General features: G+C 42.7%; 1 protein-coding gene across 1 annotated transcript in view; it reads right to left on the reverse strand.

Moving 5' to 3' along the window:
- Nucleotides 1-21,345, reverse strand: part of ksr1a (kinase suppressor of ras 1a) — a 32,026-nt gene extending 10,681 nt beyond the window's left edge. Inside the window, exons 1-13 of the mRNA XM_080867278.1 lie at nt 20,816-21,345; nt 11,854-11,994; nt 5,749-5,896; nt 5,174-5,648; nt 3,765-3,946; nt 3,135-3,204; nt 2,634-2,717; nt 2,364-2,425; nt 2,161-2,270; nt 1,715-1,883; nt 1,378-1,419; nt 1,050-1,098; nt 354-417 (exon numbers count right to left, since the gene is read on the reverse strand). Of these exons, the coding sequence (XP_080723404.1) occupies nt 354-417; nt 1,050-1,098; nt 1,378-1,419; nt 1,715-1,883; nt 2,161-2,270; nt 2,364-2,425; nt 2,634-2,717; nt 3,135-3,204; nt 3,765-3,946; nt 5,174-5,648; nt 5,749-5,896; nt 11,854-11,994; nt 20,816-21,025 (1,806 nt within the window). The 5' untranslated portion in view covers nt 21,026-21,345. The remainder of the gene's footprint in view (nt 1-353; nt 418-1,049; nt 1,099-1,377; nt 1,420-1,714; nt 1,884-2,160; nt 2,271-2,363; nt 2,426-2,633; nt 2,718-3,134; nt 3,205-3,764; nt 3,947-5,173; nt 5,649-5,748; nt 5,897-11,853; nt 11,995-20,815) is intronic.
- Between the last annotated feature and the right edge of the window lie 347 nt (nt 21,346-21,692).

Below are 21,692 nucleotides of genomic sequence, written 5' to 3' on the forward strand. Positions count from 1 at the left end.
AAAAAAAAAAATCTACCAAATATAAATTTAAAACTGCCGATGAACATTTTGTAAGCCAGTGTTGCCACCTGAGCAGGTTCTAATCAACAGATGTCACAGGGACTTTTAGTCACATTTGGATGTTTTAATTAAATCTCAATCTTCAGTCACCTGAGCTAATTTCATACCCCAGTTGACAATTGTCCAACCTTTTAGGAAATCAAAGTATGAGTGTCTAAAAACTGAAAACAAAATTAAACAAAACCAATTTCTGAAGGTGTGACACTGAACAGCTTCACTGTACAGACTAATAAGCAAAGAGCCAGGAAACAGTACAACAAAAGAATATTTGTAGACTGCATCTCCAGCATTACCTCTTCATCGTCATCTTCTACCAGCTCATCATGTACGTCGTCTGATGATTGCTCTATCTCACTGCTGTGACACAGAACACTGATATCAGAGGGGTTCAAAGCAAGACAAAAAAAATAAATAAAAGGCTGTTTCCGAAAGAGTGACACTGCACAAAATGCAAGTTATGCCAGAGTACAATGATCTGCAGATAGTTTAAGCTCTATATTTCATTTTAAATAGTACAAAGACATCATGACAAATGGTGAAGGTGAGATTCCGATAAAAGCACCAAATGTTTTCCGTGGATGACAGATCTATACTGCAGGCAGGCCAGTTTTAATGATTTCTTTGAACTGTTCTGTTTCCAGAGTGGAATGATTGTACAGCATACTTCTTTAAAGCCTTTAAAAAAAAACAAGAATTGGGTGCATAAGTTTGAATTTACTTTGGATCATCTTTAATTGAAGTGTCATTGACAAACTTTGAAGTTTCAAAGCAAAATAAAGTTTCTCACGTTCAACATTTTACATTTATTTAAAGGTTTTGCTGTGTTATTCAATTAAACATGTGGTTTACATAATTTGCAGATCATCACATTCTGCTGTTATTTACATTTTAGAGCATTCTGCCATTTTTAAGAAACAGGGTTGTAAATAACCAAAACCACTGTGTAGTCACTAAAACTTGGATTAAAGCTTGAGACAAAAAAGTCTTACACTCTGTCCTGAAGAACATCTGAGTGGAAATTTGCAGGACTGGAAACATCTGCAGAGGAAAATGATACCAGTTAGGGATGACCGATGGGAGCAAAAGCTACAGAGCCAGCACCACACATGAACATGACTGCTCATGCAATTTCCTACTACTTCCAGCAGATGGCATCAGAATGCTGCCACACAGTCAAACACAGCTAATCTAACTACTATAACCCTTAAAAGCAAACATGCAGGAGACAGAAAACTGTAAAGAAGCCATGGTGTGGAGGGAGAGAGGGATGAAGGGATCTTAACAATGTAGTATTACACTTTGGGACCATCAACTCACCCGGGAAGATAAATTGCTGTCTATGCTGAAAGTAACAGGCAGCTTTTTCAAAGAAAAAGAGAATTGGAAGAGTGATAAGCAAGGCAAGGGACACAAGGGTTTTTGGTTAGAGAAGCTTTGAATTAAGAGATCTTCTTAAAAACTCCTTTTAGTGTTAATATTGTGTATTTGGGGAAAAAGGATAAGTAGTTGTGGGAGCGCCACACTCCTGAACCGGAAAAGATTCATCGTCAAATGCATTGAGGAAAAATCAGAACAATGTCAGCATGCATGTTTCAGTATATACTCTACATGTGTATCTGTGCATCTGTGTTTGTGATTCTGTACCCAAGCTTACCCGGGAAATTAAATCGGCTGTCTCGATGACCTTTGGGTGAAGGGTTGGGCGGTGGTGTGGCACTGGGGGGGTTGCTCTGCTGGAAGGGTGCTGGGGAGGAAGGTGTGGATGAAGTGGTGGAGGATGGGTTGCTGCTGGAGTCCAGCTGGTTCAGCACTGGTGGATGATCCTGCTGGGACCGGGATGGAAGGTTACAACACTAAGCATGATTGCTATTTATTAGCCATGTTGCATTGCCTTCAAGATTCCTTCAACAAGCTCTATGCTTTATTTTCCTGTCAGTGCACACTTTAATAGTGAGGTGTGATTTCAGATACATTATCTTTACAATGGTTAGCATGGACAGATGATGGAGATAATGGAGGTATATGTATTGGCATAATAGTTCAAGGTAATTAAAAAGGGACTACACACACGGCAGTTCTCTGAAAGTTCTTTTAATTTACCTTTTTCGTAATAGCCTTTGGTAGTGTGCCAAACTGCGGTGCTTCCTGCGGCCGGTCCACTGGGTTGTTTATATCAGAGGGAACTGACTCGGTCCTCCGAATTTTGGCAACTGTGGGAGAAAACCAATCATGTCACAAACAGGCATGAATGCCAAATAGATTTAGCCCATCAGCTGCACAGCGTGGGATGAAAGAAAACTTACTTGGTAGAAAGGAGATTCTGCAGGATGGAGCTTCCTTTGTACATTTGTTGTGGCACTTTAATCTGCATTAGCAAAAAAAAAAAAAAAAAAACATAGGCAGCATATGAGAGGCTTAGCGGTAATTCGTAATTAGCACCAACATGCCTTACACCCAGATCAAGATTTAGCCAAGACATCAGATTCCCACCTTCCTAAAACACATGTGCCTTCTAACGGACCTTTTTTTTTCACCACTTTTTTGGGTTGTGTTTGTGACAGTAATTAACTCACCGACAGTGTTTGCACTTAACTCCAAACATCATGTTTTTCTGGCACACTTGACATGTCTGGGACAACCAGGATTTGGTGGAAAACCTAAAAAACAAAACATAAAAGCTTCTTACGGACCCGCTCTGTATTAGATCGCTGTAAAGTTTAATTTATAAATGGTCTGGACTTGTATAGCGCTTTACTAGTCCCAAAGGACCCCAAAGCGCTTTACATATCCAGTCATCCACCCATTCACACACTGGTGATGGCAAGCTACATTGTAGCCACAGCCACCCTGGGGCGCACTGACAGAGGCGAGGCTGCCATACACTGGCGCCACCGGGCCCACTGACCACCACCAGTAGGCAACAGGTGAAGTGTCTTGCCCAAGGACACAACGAACGAGACTGTCCAAGCCGAGGCTCGAACCGGCAACCTTCCGATTACAGGACGAACTCCCAACTCTTGAGCCATTATTGCATTAACAGCAAATCTATCTTTTCTAGGCATTGAAAGGTCTACCTGTGCGTGACTGCAAGCCCTATATCCCTCCTTATTGCTTGTGGGGAGCTGCGATGCACTGCTACATTATCTAGAAAGAGACAGAAAGAATGCAAATGATGAGTAATGATTACAAGGATGGCTGACTGAGGTGATGTTAAGTTAAAGCCTTTATTTACATTCAAGCACAAAAACACACACAAGATCATTATAGCAATGTTGCAGAACCAAAGACTTTTACATCGTGTCAGTAAAGTGGACCTATAATGTCTTTACTCCTGTTTTTCTGTGGATTCCAATTTTAATATTGCCAAAATTTCAAATAGTGATGTCAGTGCATCTGTAGTAGCAGTTCCTATGAGCCAAAAGCTCAGATTTCAGACTGCATTTTTTACTGTTATATCTCATTTAGTGGTTGTGTTCTTAATGTGGTCATTTACAACACAGTCTTAAGCTTTGAGTACACCTGTTCTTTAGATCTGTTCAGACAAACAAAGTAAAGCTGTCTTTAAGAGAATGAACTGACAAGTTGCACCAAGGCCCCGTATACAAGAACTATTTTGATCTACGAAGCTGGAAATTAGCACAATAAGTCCACTTTAAGCAGGTATATTCAGCAAAATTAAAAGTGCATGCATGCAGCTGACTCACTCTTAATTGTGCTGTGCTCCTCCAGCAGTGTGGGAGTTCCAGGAAGGGTGTAAGGTGCTGTGTTGGCAGCTGGGGTGGCACCGGGTGTCCTTGCAGACACGGCGGAGTAGCGAGAAGGCGAATCCTCACATCCGTTACCGTTGACTTGCATGTTCAGGAACAACTTGTTCTTTTTAACACACCTGGAAACGCACAGAAAGAAGAGTGAATCAGCAGGTGCTGTATACTGAACTGCTTGCTTACTATACTGCACAGGACAGATTATGTAAGGGCCTGGGAGAGGCACGTTGGAGAACCTTAATTGCATTGGCACACGAAGGGCAGGGTGACATCCTTAACACCCAGAGTGAAGTCACAAGGAGTGAAGGGCTAAGCGGTGCCAGGTCTGTGGTTTATACGCACATGCACACAAACACGTGAGTAGCCACAAAAATTTGCAAAAAGACTATCAGTCTAGTACTGCGACTTGCGACCTCCTTACATAAAGTAACACTTTTGTAATATACTGCACAACATATGCAGAGTGAGAATAAACCTCCAAAAGCATATAGTGTCCTATGTTAGGCATTTTTTCCATTTTTTTTTTAAAATAAAGTTTTCCACAAACCGATATTATGGATAAACATGTGATTGCATTGTGCTTGGGCAGCCAGTCCTAGTACAGAGGTTAAAAAAACATTAGATATTAAGAGAGAGAGGGATAGAGAGAAACTGTGTGTTTCTTGCCACCTCTGAGCATTAGAACTAGGAAATACTTCCTGTTTTGACATGACTCATAATCTCTGGGAATCTGCGTGGGGATTAGCTCCACTCATACAGCGAGAGCAAAGGAGCAACAGGCAGTATGTGAACGGATGTGAAAGAGGAAGGGGAAGAGGGAGAGAGAGCGAATGAGGACATATCTAAGGAAAACTGCTTCTGTCCCGACAGAGCGCAAGGCGAAATTAAGAGTGAGACATCGGGCAGGACCGGGGCATTTTATCAAGTCCTTTATAAAATGTCAAACAACAAGTGCTCTTTCAGTTGATAGTAATAACAAACTGGGAAAAAAAAAAACATCCCTTGTGAGACGGCTTGTCAGCTGGCCAACGCCGTTTGCTGGCCAGCACAAATCAGAATTTTGTCCTTTTCCTTTCTGTGAAGCAGCAGAAACTAAACACTTCCTGCAAAAACAAGCTGAGATTCAAATTTCAGTGAAATAAAAGATACCCCCCCCCCCCCCCAAAAAAGCAAACAGAAAACCCCCAAAACACATACACACTCCCCACAACAGAAGCAATCTGTCACAATTACAGTGCCATCTGAGGATTCCCCACTTAGTTCCAGTCTGACCTACTTATAAAAAGCTGCAAATGAGGTGAATTCTTGAGCAGTTTCTTCAAACCACCCATTAACAGCTTAGCACCTACTTGTTGGTGGGAGGGTCCTCGATGCGGTTGCCCAGCTGAGACTCGTGGCTTTTGCTGCGCGTCAGTGTGATGTTGGGAAGCAGGTGCAGTACCTTGCGGGATGGCGGGGGAGGGGTGCAGGGAGGCTTCAACCGGTGACGCCTCTTTGAAGGAGGCGTTATAGGTGGGGTGGAGATGTGCCCATGGAGGCGGGCTGCGCGGGCGAAGGACATAGGGAATGGATCTGTGAGAGGGCTGTCGCCATGTGCGTCTGGCGTGGGCGCCGCTGACACCGAGCCTGAGCGAGGGTGGGGGAAGGTTGCGCAGGGAGTGGATGGGGTGGACTGGATGGTGGATGGGCGGGCTAGAGGCGAGGGGCTGTGTGTGCGGAGTGGGGTCCCCAGGTTGGTTAGCTGGTCCGCTGTCAGCAGAGAGCCGCTGTCCCTCCTGGTGGGCTCAGACAGCCAGAGACTGCTGTCATCTCTTAGTTCGCCTCCTGGAAGAGACATGAAACAGACCAAAAATAAATAAATAAAAAGACTAATAGAAAATCCGTGGGAAATATACTCTAGGAACATCAAAGTGTAAACCCATACCTGATTCAGTAGCACTCTTTAGACAAGAGAGGGCAGCACCGAGTCTGCCACATTCTTCTGAGCTGGACCCAAGTCTTCGCATCGTGTCTCTCACCTGAGCTCCTGTCATCTGCAGTAAGGTATCCAGCGACAGCTTTGCCTCCACAGCCTTCAGAGGAGCAAAACAAAAGCCCATGACAGGAGCTCTAATCTATTACAACGTGAAGCAGTATGTTAGTGACAAGCTTTGTACAACAAAAGAGAGCAAAATAGCCCAAAAGAACTATGCTTATATGGCATTCATAAAAAATATTTTTTGTTCCGAGTGTACCCTCAATCAGCCACAACAACACTGTTTGTAGTGAGGCTGAAACTGAGCGTTAAAAAAGGGCAAAATGTTGCAGTGCTCAGCAGGTTATTCAACATCTGACTCGGGACAGTTCCTGGAAATCACTGTTAATCCTGTTTGTTTGGGGTATTCCAAACACTACTTTGTCTGCTTATCTGATTTTTCATTAGCTGCGTAGAGCAGAAGCTGAACACCAAGATCAAACCTGAGCTGGGGTTTGACAAAAAACATGGCTTAATATTTTCTGTCTATGTGAAACCTCTTATACAAGTGTAATGACTGTACAATGGTGAAGGTAACTTTGACAACAGTAAAACAGGAAGTAAACAGTGATGCAGTAAGATGCAGAGTTAATACACACACCACACTGTGAGAACTGGGAAGCACTAGTGGGCCGCAAAGTAAGAAAACAGAAGCACATGCTTTATAATCTTTTTCCCCAATGGCTGAACGGATAAAGACACAAATTCATATAGGCTTGGATACTCTATGTGGACACAATTGTGAATTGTAAATAATATGAAGTATTGGGTGTCATAAATAAAGAAAAAAAAAATCCAAATGGAGGATTAGCAGTGTGTTAAAGTTAACAGTGCTCACATTAGTTTTGATTGACATTAGCTGACCAGTATTTAACTAAGCATTAAGTCTGTATCTTTATTAATACTGAAAAGTTATCAGTTTTGAAATTAAAACAAAGAACGCTTAATCATGACTGCTTTACAAATTGAAATTAAACCCTAAATGTAATCCACTCAGCAGCTGCGATATTTCTAGCATTTGTTTCAGAGTGGAAATTATTGTAGCACTTTATAATAGGCAAATTGTAAATAGTTTGCGATACTTTTTTGACTGACTATTATATTGTATTACGCGTTATATCACAGCTGATACCAGACAATATCAGCATTGTCAACATTTACATTCTCATGACACTGGGGCATATAAAAATTTATGTAAATGATGAAGGCCTAGTCACTGGTCAATGTTCAGAGCAGCAAATACTGCGGTTTATACAGAGCCATGGGCCTCTCAGAGACGCACAACATGTCCTTTAGTGTTAGTCCACTGATGCACGTGTCACAGCCACAGTGACAACTCTTTAAAACAAGTATTATAAACATTTAGCTTTACAGATAAACCATGCAAATAGCTTTTTTAAATGCACTACGCTGTATCATTTACAAAGCTCTGGAGGCATCACGCTGAACTTTACAAAAAGCCACAAAGCATTTGTTAAACAAATAGTTGTTGTGTTATTTTAAATTCAAAAAAATACAAAAAAATAAAGTTGATAAAATTTCAAAATAAAGTCACATTGCACACGTTTAGCTTCACTTTTAGGTTAATGGTAACAAACCATTAAACACGGATTTATTAATTATGAAATTAATTTTGTTATACATCTACTCTGCTTTGCTTTCCCAATTCTACACATCTAAACCAGCGCCACATGTTTAACCCTTTCATGCATGAATTATGACAACCTCAATCATGATTTTTTTCTTAAGTATTTTTATTCGTCTTTACGCATGAAAAGATGAATAAAAATCCTTAAGAAAAAAATCCTGACAGAGGTTGTCATAATTCATGCATGAAAGGGTTAAATAACAATGATTACAATGAAACACGTCATACATCTATAGTAATTAAACGACCAGTGGGTGGCCGGTTATGGAGTGACACAGCAGTGTCCAATGTAGTGGTTTATGTGCTATTAACCATCAACACTGACACAAATACAAGGAAACAGCCTCTGAATAGCTGTCCACTGTAGTGACCACTATGTATGAAAGGGTTAAGACTCGTCTCTGTGTGGCTTTCCTTTTTAGCCCGCTGTCTAGTTCCTCTCTAATGTTTTGGGTCATCTTGCTAACCACCCAGGCTGTCTTCCTTTTTTACTTCCCATTTTTGAAAATTTATTATTTCAGCAGACAGTAAAACTCAACAATAAGGCATCACAGGGTGTCGTAAACCAGACTGTTCCACTTTGGTTGATACTCAAACCCCATTTGGATGATTATTCCATTTCTTGACTATTGAAACTTTTTTTAATGCATTTATTTTATCTGAACTTGTAGCATTACAGTGAATCACCGAGGCTGCTCGCTCAAGTCAATCTCCTCAAATTTCAATAAAAACTGAAAAAAGTGGAGGCGTTCTTTATGACCTCCAGTGTACTACCAACTCCCACTTATTTAAGCATTTAGCACTGCAGTTTTCCTTTCATATTCCTCTGTTTCCAGCCTTTTATGTGCTTTAAAAAAAATGTAGTCTGCAAGATTGGAGATGTACAAACCTGGAAGGGCGGGGCTTTCTTTTTACAGCCGAGTTACTGAAGCGGCGAAATAAAACAACAGTGCAATCAACAACTGATGGATGACAGAAGGAAATAGGGCCAAATCCAGTGAGTTTAGGATGTTTCTTTTGACTGGGGAAGTACGCAATCACTTATCAGTCAGGTTAAACCCTTGCTCTCAGGGGCAAACACTGATCACAAAACTAGGGCAACCTCCCACACTAGTGTGTACACTAGAACCAAAACATAGCACACGCACACACTAAACCACACACATGTAAGGGGTGAGTGATGTGATATTTAAAGTTGCTGTCGGCCCTCTACTCTCATTCTATTTCCTCACTCAGAACATAGTTACAGCAAAGCCTGCATACGTGACCGTTTCACTGGGGCCTCCTATACATGCAGTATTATGTCGGCTCTGTTTTAATTACAGTTTTTTCTGATTGCTTAAGCACATTTTTTGTAACTATTGGCTAATTTTGCAAAACTCTTCACACAAATAAGAAAACCTGTCACCCAATAATCAAAACATTGTAGTTCTCTTGCAAAAGCAAACACAGCTAGATTAACTCCTCACACCTTCATAAAAATGGTGTTTCCGTATCAAACAGTACACACAAGCCATCATCTACTAAGCACACAATGCGCCAACTGCACACTGATGGTATGAATATAAAACACATCTGGCTTTTGCTTTCTCTGTGCACAAGGTAGGCTATGTCAGTTTGAGCTCATACTGCTGTCATAGATCCATAAGCATAGAGGGATCCAAACTTCAAGTACTGGTGTTTATTCAAACACATCAAAACAAACACAAGTGTTTATTTCCAAGTATAAGATTATTTGCAACCGCCATAATGACTATATGGGTTACTTGGTCTGCAGTGAACATGCTTCCTCTGCCCCCAGCATCTGGTCATCTAGCAATTCTGTAAAGTAACAATTTCAGTATTTTTACATCAATGGTATTGGTGTGTTTCTCATTGGCATATGGCAGTGCTACAAATCTTTGTGCAAAGTGACTGTGCTAACCGATTCTCATTTCAAGATGTCCTTATGGTACTTGCTACAGTGTAGCGGCTCAGTTTAGGCTGGACCCGTTGGCCAGCTACCCTCAGGGTCATTCCACGGTTGATGACATGGTCCACTATTGTAGCTCTGATGTCATCAGCAATTCTATTTCTTACTCTTCCTACCCTTCCTCTCCCCCCTCCTCATCTTCCTCTCCCCCCTCCTCGTCTTCCTCTTGCTCCTCCTTGTCGTCCTCTTCATCCTACTTCTTCACCTCCACGTCCTCTTCCTCGGCCTCCTCTACTTCTCACTCTTTCTGCTCCCTCCATTGTACTCCGCACACACAGCTTACCTGTATTATAGTGCTTAGGCTGATTGCAAAGTGAACTAATTATCTAAGAAAGTTTTGACATGTGAAAGTGTGCCAGACAGTTGGCAAATTAGTGTTAATGATAGCCATACATGTGTATACTTTTGCTAGGAGTGTGTTGGAAATTTGGTAATTGAGTGTTGTGTAGTTAATTGTGCCTACAGTTTTGCAAAGTGTGTGTTACAAAATTGCAAACTGAGTGCAAAGCAGTTTTTGTGCTTTTAGTTTTGCAAACTCAGTGAGTGGTTTTGCTATAAGTCTGAATAGTTTTAGAGATTGTGCTACAGGAATCACAGTTAGGGTTTAAGCATTCAGAAAAAACTGTAATATGGGCCCTTCACAGGTTAGAATCCCCAGTAGGAATTCTCTGTATTAAGTCATCTACATAATTCAGCTACAAATAAAACTGGACTGTCCATCACATAATCTAGCCATCATAGTATAAAGTGAGGAGATGCGCTGTAGACTTCTCAGTCTAATAATATTTGGTCTAAATAGGTCATCAAAATGCCGCTACAGTCCTTCGTCCTTTGGGATGTCCCCGCCGGTTTACAAGACATACAAATGAGCACTTTCTATTTCATCAGAAAACCTCATCGTGTCTCGTGCAAAGCTAAATTCTTTTGAAAGGAAGTGAGGTTTAAGAGTGAATGGACTAAACAGTAAACAGAGCACAAATAATCAGATACGGAACAAGGCCGCAACACAAAGCACATACAAGGCCGGCACATATTAAAGAATAACGAGTGCAGAAGAGTTTTAAAAATAAAGCAGGTTACCGTCAGGTCACAAAACAAAGACAAATGGACTGGAACGACAAAAACACATAAGAGCTGACATGGATTAAAACAGTTTACAGCAGGACACGACAGGACAGGACAGGACAGGGGGAGAGAAAGGAGAGACAATTTTGACAACCCAATAAGAAAAATGATAAATCCAGGCGTTAAAACAAACAAACAAACAGCTGACAGCCACTAAACAATAGCGGAGCTTAAAAACAACACTGAAACAAAAATGATAAGTTAACCAGCTGGTAGCTTCTGCAATGGAAGACTGCACACGGCAATGCTCTAAAGTTTCATCATGATCAGAAGTGACAGCAAATAGCGAGTTCTGAAATTGCATTAATAAGGGAGGCTTTCTGCAGGAAATCTCTCTGCTCAAGACTCCCCACTGCTACACGAGGAGGTCAGAGGTCAGTGTCAGCCGCAGATTAGCAGGCTGGAGTCACAGTTCAGGAGCGGGACACTTGAGCGGTGCTGAACAACACATATTAAACATTTTACTGCACTACATGGTTCTCACACCCAAGGTCAGTTCTTTATTTTCTGGGTCATTGTCTTTTTGGGAGACCGACAGAAAGTGAAACAGACCTTACCCTGGTTCCACCACAGCCCAAGTGATCCAGCACCTAAATAAATGCTAATTGTGTATGTTTAGGCAAGGAACAGGTCATTATCTTATTTTAAAAGAATCTACTGAAAAACAAGACTTTAATATACCTGGGGTTTTTTTTAATGTACATGTAACCATCAACAATGCTAGAGCAATGAAAAAGAAAAGGCACAGAGTGGATCAGTTAAAGAACTATAATAAAGATAAGTACACTTTGTACACTTGTATAAAAAGGGCCTTCTCTTCCCTCTTACAAACATGGCATGGAGCTATAAATAGCACCAGAAGGCTGAGAATGAGATTTTTGAAGCATTCAAGACTTTCTCCGAGCACAGACCAGCATGTCTCTTCCAGTTTCGCTTTTTTTGCTTTGCTAGTTTTGTGAGCCTTGTTTCAGTAACAAAAAAATAAAATTTGACAGTAGAAACAGTTATCTGAAATGAATCAGCTCAAGTTTAGATTTTGGCGCTGCCGTTCTCAGGACGTCAAAAATGAAGCAGCTTCTCTTTTTGAAAGGCACTTTGACGGCCGCTGGTTAATTCCTCATGCACATGTGAATGTTGACTGAGTGCACATCACAGACTGCATATAAAAGACTTTTATACGCAGTCTTTGATGTGCTTATAGAACAGCTGTAAACGGGAGACAAACGCCAGTCACTCCGGCCAGAGTACTGGCGCCCAGACGATGACCTACCTCAATGAGCTCTGGTCGCAGGTTGATGGTGCGTAACCAGTCTCGCAAGTGTGGATAGCTGTCTAGGGCCTCGGGCCTCTCTGTCTCTGGCACTTTCTGCTTGCACTGGAGCTGTTTACAGATGTATTTCATCAGCTTCACCTGCAGGGAGCAATAGAGAACATAGCAGAGAAGGGAGGGGCAGGTTAGCGGGGGAGACTGGGAGTCTGCTACGAGCTACATGAGAAAGAGCAGGCATTCACTGTGAAGGGTATCTGTCACACCTGTGTTGGCAGGGTTTTATTGTTGCAGAGGTACCACCTTTAAAGCAGAAACAGACCGAAAACTGCTGTTTTCACACGAGTGACATGACACTGACCTGACACCAGATGAGCCTCTGTTACGATAAAGTCAGACACGTGAATATCTCCACACCCTCGCTTACTGTTTATTCCCCCTCTACTGAGCTCAGTGTACCTGCAGTGACAGCTCCAATGTTTCCCTGTGCCCTCAAAGAGACAAGCTAATTAGATATAAACTGCTATTATTATCCAGAGGAACAATGACCTGGTCATCTAATGAGAGCATCAGCAGTGCTGCCAAAGCAAATGTGTCTGTTTGCAGCTGAGAAGCATCAAAGTTCAGAGTGATGGAAAGAAAGTGCCCATGTGACTAGTTTCGTCCCACGGGCATTTTCCTTCAAACTTTCTTATTTTCTCTGAGCTTCTACAAATCTTTTACCCTCCACTTCATGACAGAGCCAAGGAGCCATCATTTTCTTTCCAGGTTTAACACATTGTGCACAATGTGTCCACGATGTGATGCCTCTATGAGGCCAATTCTTCTCTCCTTTACATGTCATTTTTCTAATTTTTTTCAAAGTTAATTTTTTTCTTTATTTTTAATAGAGCTAGGGGCTTTCATCATAGCATTTCTAAACATACTACATTTCTTTAGAAACCATGAATTATTTCTATTTGCACTACAGAATTATTACAGAGAAAGCGAAAATGACCATGATATTATTAGCCCTCTGAAAAACGGACCTTTTAACTGAGCCATAGCACAAAGCACTGCTGTGCAACGGTGTGCTTTAACTTTGTAATGCCCAGAGTTTGTAAAATCAATTCCCAAGTTAAAAACTGAGACACTAATCAGTTTAGATTTGAGAAAAAAGGTAGATGGACAAACAAAGTTACCACAGAGCAATACCATCAAGATATTCAAACACAGTACAGGACAAGTCTGACAGAGAAAGAAAACTAATGAGAGATGTGTTTAAAGACACCAGAACACCTGCTAAGACACTAGTGAATGACTTAGCCAAGTACGGAATTGCAATCTCAAAGAAGACAATCACTGGAACCCTGCACAGAAATGTACTGTGAGGTGACAAACCAAGAGACACCTTCAAGCCAGACTGAAATATGCAAAGGACAACCTGGAGAAAGATTATATGTACTGGAAATGTGTCCTTTTGTCAGATGAGACAAAACTAGAGCTCTTGGGCTGCAGAAATGCTGCTTATGTTTGGAGAAAGAAATAAGAGGTGTATAACCCAAAGAACACCACTGTAAGCTGTACACCTTTATGTGTACAATATAAAACTATTGTCCAGTATATTGAGATGAGCTGTAACTCTGTCAGGTTCTAAATAAAGTATTCCTTTCAACAAGATGCACAGACACCTACTTCTCCTCAGTTTTTTTTAATTAGCAGGCTGGGTGCAACCTTTGTTGTAGTGTCTCATGACATCAGACCCAACATCAGTTAACATCCCATCAGTTAATATTGCTTTACCTTGTTTTTGTAGAGGAATAAATGATCGGCCTATCAATGCAAATGATTCCACTGGAGTCTGCACAAATAAAATGTAAAGCTGTAACAATTTAATCTGATGCCTTCCAAAAAACCCACGTTGAGCGCAGTGGTCCTGTGAGTAAGTATAACAATGCTCGCCGTGGTATTGGTTTGCAACGGCCTGCATTGTGCAGCTCAGCGTGACTGTATAGAGTGTCCTTATCTCACCGTCTATCTGTAAGAATCCATTACAGCAGGCAGCACCTTGAGATGAGCTGAACAGCACCAGCTACCTTTTGACCCACCGCGCACCTCTCGAGTGCCTGGGCAACAGCGACGAGCGTGTGTCTTTCTCTGCTCATTGAGCTTCCTCTACTCACCGACCAGACAGAAACTCGTACAGCATACCGCGCTTCTCTCAGAAAGTGTGGCCTTGGGATGTAAAAAGGCTTCTTCACAGCAGCCAACAAAAGCCTCTCCACTGGAGGCCAGAGAGATGAAAGATGATAGAAAGAAGTTAAATTCTCAACGTGTTGACCCTGACTGAAGCTTTTTAGCTCTGCGAGCAGTCGTCAATCATCAGCTGCAGTGAGAGCATTATAAAATAATAAAACTGAATGTAATCCAATGAAAAAGAAATATTACCAGCACACAAGAAAGCACCTTGTCATAAAAGCTTCTTTGGCTAAATCGAATGTGCCTAAATACAAACGTTTAGGTCTTACATGCCAAAGAGTGCAAGCAAGCTTTACTAAAAAAGGACAAAAACAGAGCAGCATTTCTGACTTGAACATGCATTCAGCTGCCAGAGGTTGGCCTTAGAGGCCAGTAAGTAAGACCAGCTCCCTCTCTGGGAGGAGTGAAAAGACAGGAACATATTTTGCTGGAAACCTTTTTACATATGGACATGTATGCAAATGTACTGGCGTGCACACACACACACACACACACACAGACCCATGTATACGGAGTAGATGGGAGATAGAAGCAGGACTGCACAAAGTGAACCTGTGATAAATGTGACATCCAATCCATTATAAACTCAGAATAACAGAGCCTGTAGTCCTTTTGGTTTTTTAGATCAGGCCTAGCATGGCATTTGCTCAGTGTGGCTAATGAGCTAGCCTCCTGCTTTACCTCCCTATACACCAGTGCAGCCCTGTGACGTCAGGTTACCTAGCAACCCCTCTTCTGAGTCGTCAGCAACATTTCAGTGGGATTTTCCCAAACATGTGAAACACAGAGCTCAGGCAACATACATATCACCATATAAACATCCCAATGTGTAGGAGCAAAAACACGACCAACATTTCTTTTATATTGTTCCTCCCACAGAGAGCAGTCTCTTTACCCATTATCATCTAAATGGGTAAGGTAGACAGGAGGACACAAGCACGAAACCCCCTCACCGATATCAGTACTGTGCATAAGAAGAGCACAGGCACGCACACGTCAACAAAATAATGGCAGGCTGGCCTGGTGGATATTATTTTTGGTGCAAAGGGGAGAAAGCAGTGTTTGACGTGTGGCCCGGAGGGGGAAGGAGGAGGAGGGGGGGAAATGGCGTCAGAGCCCACCTGTCAGCAGAGCTAAACAACACCATGGCAACAGCCTAATGCTGCGAGGGGATGAGTGACAGCCGGTTTGTTGGGCACCGAGGAAAGGAGAAGGGAGTCCGAGCACAGGCCAGCCTGACACAGCAGACTCGGGGAGCACATCCCACCGCTTCAGTTGTTTTGTTTTCTCAAGGCTCCTGCTGACACAGCCACTTCGGTGCACCTGCCAAGGCTATAAGCGTGGCCCTATCACAGAACTGAGCAACAATGCTCTATCCCCGGAAATGTTATTCGCAGATGAAGGTCAGCTCTCCCGCCCAGAAATCTGCACTCACGTCTTGTCGTCAGAACAGGCTCGCTGAATAAGAACACGCCTTATGTCATATATCATTAGCCATGTGGCCCCTCTGGACTAGGTAAGAAAAACCCAAAGAGGAGATACCGATATAAGTTTTGGTGGAGATTGAACAGAAAGTAGAGAGCACTTAAAGTCAAAGCACCTCTTAAAACTGTGTCCCAGAGATTTGCTTCATCATATCTGTATGCTACATTGTCACCATTGGCCAAAACAGGAAGAAAAAAAAATCTAATCTTGACATATTTATGCAGGGGCCAGGTCACAGAGGGGAGGTGGGGGTGTGTCTGTCGGGTATAAACAGTTGACAGTCCAAGACAATGGCCTATAAATTGCCCCTCCTCCATCATTGTTAGCACCCATGCAAGTCGATGCTGGGTGGGAGTGGTAGGTCCAGGGGTACGTGTCTGTCTGAGCCTCAGACAGACCAAACAAGGCACGTCTAAGAGGAGAACATGTGGCAAGTTTAGCCAGTTAAAATGTAAGGTTTACAAGCTGCTGTGAGGCATTGCACTTTTAAACATTTTAAAAGGTCTATTTTTAGACAATTACAACCAGGTATGATTTACAGCTAGACAAAGCAAATCCCTTCTTCCCAGAAAAGAAAAAAGTACAGCAGGCCTCAAAATTACAGGATGCAATCCTCAACTCACCCCCAGTCGGTTTAAGAATAGATCAACATCTGCCTACACTGTTCAACAGTATGTACTTCTATCTTATTGGTTACAACAAAAACAACAACAACAAACAGAGAAAGGGTCAGGGCTGATATAGTCACTACAGTTGTGTTTCCTCCTTTATACCCCCCCAACAGCAAACACACACACAGCAGTTGTCATGTCATGAGAAGCAGCACAGCGGATTGGCTTTGATTCTCCCCTCCCCTTTCCTCCCTGCTCTCCCTTCTCGAACGGGCTCTTTGCGCGTCATTTGATTTTCTTATTTAACAACCAACCCTGAAAATGCGTAGGAAGAAAGATGTCTAAATATAGACGCAGCCACAACAGCTCGCACCACGAGCACGCAGCAAACTCTCTCCAACACTGTGAGGAGACAAAACAGAGTGACGCTTTGCTGTTTGCATTACATAGAGAGGTGATGAAAAAGAAAGGTAAGGGCACAGGCTGCTTTTATGGAAAGACTTACAGCATCAATGTATATATCTATATCTCTCTCATATATATATATATATATATATATATATACACATACATACATACATACATATACACACACACACACACACACACATATACACACATACATACACCTCAGAACACACCATTTAAGGCCAGCGTGCACGAGCAAAGCACTTGATATTAGGGTGCATTTGTTTTCCAAGTTGAGATTCTGTTGGGATTACGGCTCAGGAACAAACAAGGTGCTAAAAGGCAGAGCAAGTGGATGCGTGGATGCAATAAAGCAAGAGTCAAGCATACATGAAGAGCTACAGTAAATGTAACAGAAGCACCACGAGAGGCAGACAGAGCCTAAGCCTGAGTGGGATTAACGTGTGAAAAGTGAAGTACCAGTTAGCACTCCATTTGAGAGGCCAGTATCATTATCCTCTCACTGGCAAGGCAGAAACCCCCCCCCGCAAACACACACACACAGTTCAAGTGGAATAATAAAGCTCTCTCAATGAGAGAATAAAGTGAGTTCAAGCTGCTCTTGATTGCACTCCAGTGCAATATGGGAAAGATAACCCTTTCGCACCACAAGCGTGACAACTACTCTGACCTCACACAGACTGCTCAAATTCAACACACAAATTAAAAGTACTCGCAGCTCCAGCAGGAACGATATCCATGCCTCGCTGCAGAACAGACCTCCTCTGATATGACGGTTGCATGGTGGAGTGCTTGCTGGAACTTTAGAACCATGGCATGCCGCTGCAACCACTGCACGCCCCACCTCATCAGACACATCTCGCGCACGCCTGGAAAAGCAACACCTCTCACACAATACTTCTTAAGAGTCATTTGAAATCTACGACCAATGCACTAATCCACTTACTTCTAAGAGACGGGGAACGTAGTAAGAAGAATCTAACAGAGGGCCCAAGTGAGAAGTGAAACTACACAATGAAGGCAAGAGGTGGTTTCAAAAGAGCGTGCCAGTAAAGCTGTGGGAAGTAAGACCGCTGATCGGCAGAGGATCCCTAATGCCCTCCTCAGCCTGAAAGACATCTAACCCTAGCTGCGTTTCTGGCACGATACATTATCATGATTGAAACATTATCATGCCCGTCTGATAACCCTACTAAACCAATCCTTCATGTTACAAATGGATGCTTTCTGAAGAACACACCCAGAGAACAGCAAATAGGACTTCCAAATGTCTTCTTCAGTTTGTCTTGAGTTTTTCGGAGACAGAAAACTATCTATATCAGCAGACCGCAACTGTATTCTCCCCTCCTGCCAAAGATCTCTGCTTATCTTTAAGATTTCATTACATCAGTCTTTTTTTTCCCCAATTCTTGTTACTACCCCATTTGTTTTACTGTGTAGGAAGCATCCAGTTTAAGAAAAGCATGACAAAATCACTCCAAAGTCTGCTAACTCTCTAAAAACGGTCTACAAAATTAGAAAATAAGGACAAATAAAGCAACTGCAACATTTGAACAGCCTTAAAATCTTGTGCTAGAGGATCCATTTAGGCTGGCTTGGCATAGCAAACACAAAAACAGTCATTGCATGGCAAAGAATTACACAAAGGAACCCAAGAGGTGACTGCACGTTTCCACTAGAGCTGTGATCTAAGATATTACGAGTCACGTGTTCTCAGACAAGTCGATTGTTGTCAGATTTTTTTATCTTTATGCTGCCACTTGCAGTAACAACGCAGCGTGTATGAACAGCTGCACCGTGAGCTCACTGCCAACTAGTCGCTGAAGCAGTTTAAACAATCAAAAGTACAGCTATAATCAGTGGAAATAAGAAAAAATACAATGACACACACACACACGTACAGCTGAGGCATAAAATCAGATAATGAAACGCAGACTGATGCACTTTTTATCTCCCCTTCAGGACTCGTTTGATTTCTGATTCTGATCCTACAGCAGGAAAGGATCCTGAAAGCTTGCGAGGTCTATAAAGCAGCAAACTTTGACTTGAAGTAACCACATCCACTGCTTCCACTTCTGACTTTCAGAGACAGCCCCTAATAACGGTCTCATAGGCACAGGAAAGAGACCCAGGAGCCTTCAAGAAACATGTGAGAGCGGCACGGCCTGTCCATTGTCATATAGAACAATGCTGGTGCAAAATGTGTCCACATGACAGCATTTCTCAGGAAGTACTCTGCCAGATCACATCCTGTTCCAGAGACAAGGTATGCATGACCACAGATGAAGAGGGGGTGAAAATGTGGAGCAGGATTCGCTTTGTACTCTTTGTTTTGAACCCGTTTATCTAGCTCAGCTCAGGCCCATATTTGATCATACACACACACACACACACACACACACACACACACACACACACACACACACACACACACACACACACACACACACACACACATATGGTTTTGGGTTTCGGCTGGGACCGAACAGAAAGGCTACAAATATCCAAACTGATTTGCTTTGTTTGCTTTGGTTTCATTCAGTTGAAGAATTTGAATGTTCTTTTAAGACCAGGCTTCTTTACTCGAGCCTGTAAAAATTTGTTCCTGCACAGAATAGCTGCCAACTCGCACCTGATGCCTGTCAGCCAGCGAGGGAGCAACCAAATTATTTTATAGAGATTCATACAGTATTCTCAAACTGGATAAAAAGCTGCAGCTGAGTCCATAAAACAGCTCAGTCATCTCTCCTTTGCCTTTGGGTAAATTATTACCCCCCCCCAGGCCTTGCTGGTGATATTTGTATTTGTGATTCTAAGAGGTTACGGACACAGTGTAACCTGTCGTTTAAGGGGCTTCTTCCTTCATTAGCAGCAATTCTGGACCGCGCTAAGTATTTCTAAAAAGTAGCTCATTATATCACTGTGAGGCTGAATAGAAAGCAATACTTTTTTTTAAATGTAGGGCAACAGCCCAGTTGTTCACGGGGTGTTTGGTTATAAAGAGATAAAAGAGACATGGATAATTGATAACCTCTAGCCAATCAGGAGTGAGTATTCCTTTTAGCTAAGGTACAAGGCTTTAAATAAACCATGAACCAGAAAACCCCCATCATCTATTATGTCTCCAGGATGTCACTGTGACATTTGAAGGCTTTGAACTTGTAATATTCAACTGTTTTCCACATCTTCAAGCCTCATCAAAATATACTGTCTGTATCAGCCATTTATATGCCACAGCACCCCCCCCCTCCTCTTCCCATCACCCTCCTCAGCAACATCCAGGCCTGAGATTTTTAAAAAAAAAAAAAAACTGGCCCTTTTGTTGAAACGACTGCAGAAGAGAGCTATATGTATAACCCTGTTTCGCATGTATCAGTTATCATTATGTGGTAAACCGAAAAAACGCACTCCCCCGTCCCTCATTTGAATTTTCCTGAAACATGCGAAGTGAGAGCAATATAGCGTGCGTCCTGTGCTGACGCCTGCACGCCACCAGGCATGACTTCTCCACCGTGCCGCCTGCTATAGTAGGGTATGTTGCTCCAAAAGAGCAACGCGCAAAGCAATGTCAAGTCATCCCCGCACGACGTAGGTGAATCGGCATCCAGATGCAGGAGAGCAGCAGCAGCAGCACACCAGCCTTTGCCTGCTGGATGAGGTTGGGGAGGGGGGGTAACCACATGGATCGCGTCGTACATTTGTATTTGTCTCACAGGCCCCACTGTATGGAGGCAAAACCAAGTGCAGAGCGCCATACACGAACATATACATATATCTATATAAATAAAAGCCGTGAGTGTCTATTGAATGTGTGCCATGAGGCCAGGCTCAATACAGCTGCACGGCACGGTGCTGGGAACTATCCAAGGAGCTCCGGGCAAATAAAGAATATTCTAGAGGGATAGTAAAACCCAACGGGACAAAGCAAAACTTCATTATGAGCTCCTTTTATTGTTTTTTTTTTTTAATGTTTATTTTTGAGTCACCTCTACACAGCGAGCCAGCAGTAGCCCGTAAAGCGACAAAATGTGCTCGGCTCACTGACACTGATAGGGCGCCTCAGCCAATATTCAGCCTGGGAGGCGGACATAGCGCTGGGGCTTCATGACTCCGCAATTTGGCTATACTGCTTTCTATCTCCGGACGGGGCTTATGCACGGAGCCCGTGCTCGGGAGGAGGAGGAGAGGGGGAAGCTCATTACCTCTAAAGTTCGTATTTCCTGCTGTGTGAGGTCGTTGGTGGCGGCGCATTTGGTGCGTAGCCCCTGTAAGCTGGAGATGGAGATATCAATCATATTCTGGATCAGTTCGCACTGATGTAGCGCGGCCATCGCTGCGCCACCGCCGCTATCCCTCTCCGGCTGCTCATCACTCTCGACCATCTTTCCGCCTTTAGCAGACACACTATCCATTCCTCGGCATTGGGCACGGCTGGAAGGGCTGGAGTCAAAGTGTTAAGCTAAAAAAATGTAAAATAAAAATAAATCAAACATATGCAGCAGTCCGGCGACGCAGCGACCTATTGTGGAAGTTAGCTGACAGCAATTGTCCCCAGCTCCGAATCTGGAAAAAAAAAAGAAAAGAAAAGAAAAGAAATGGAAGCCCTGTGTGCAAACAAAAATGTTGACAGAGATGAAAATAAGGTGCTCGACGGTGACCCGGGTCCAAAGTCCAGTGAGGCTCGACTGAGAGGATACTCAAAGCTTCCACCGACACAGCTCTGACAGAGGCTTCCACCGTCTGTCAGCTGTTGGGAACATCATGGAGCGCGGTGCAATCTGGGAAATGAAGTCATATGGGTTACACCAACGTGCACTCCTCTGTCGTTCGTTAGTTGCTCACGCAAGAAAGCGAATGAAGAAAATGAAGGTTTTGAGAAGTATTAAAGTAACTTGTCTTCATCCGGGTGTCCTCCTATTTATTTTAATTTATTTTTTGTTGTATTGCAAGCTAGGAAAAGCGTATTAATAATACAATTAACGACGGCTTAATTGCATTAAACAGTTTTGATATACTGCAGGCTGATCCACTGTCACGTGCTTACTGGCACTTATCAGGGTTTTTGTTGTTTTAAATGTC

This window comes from Rhamphochromis sp. 'chilingali' (assembly GCF_963969265.1).
Source record: "Rhamphochromis sp. 'chilingali' genome assembly, chromosome: 19".
Lineage (NCBI taxonomy): Eukaryota > Metazoa > Chordata > Actinopteri > Cichliformes > Cichlidae > Rhamphochromis > Rhamphochromis sp. 'chilingali'.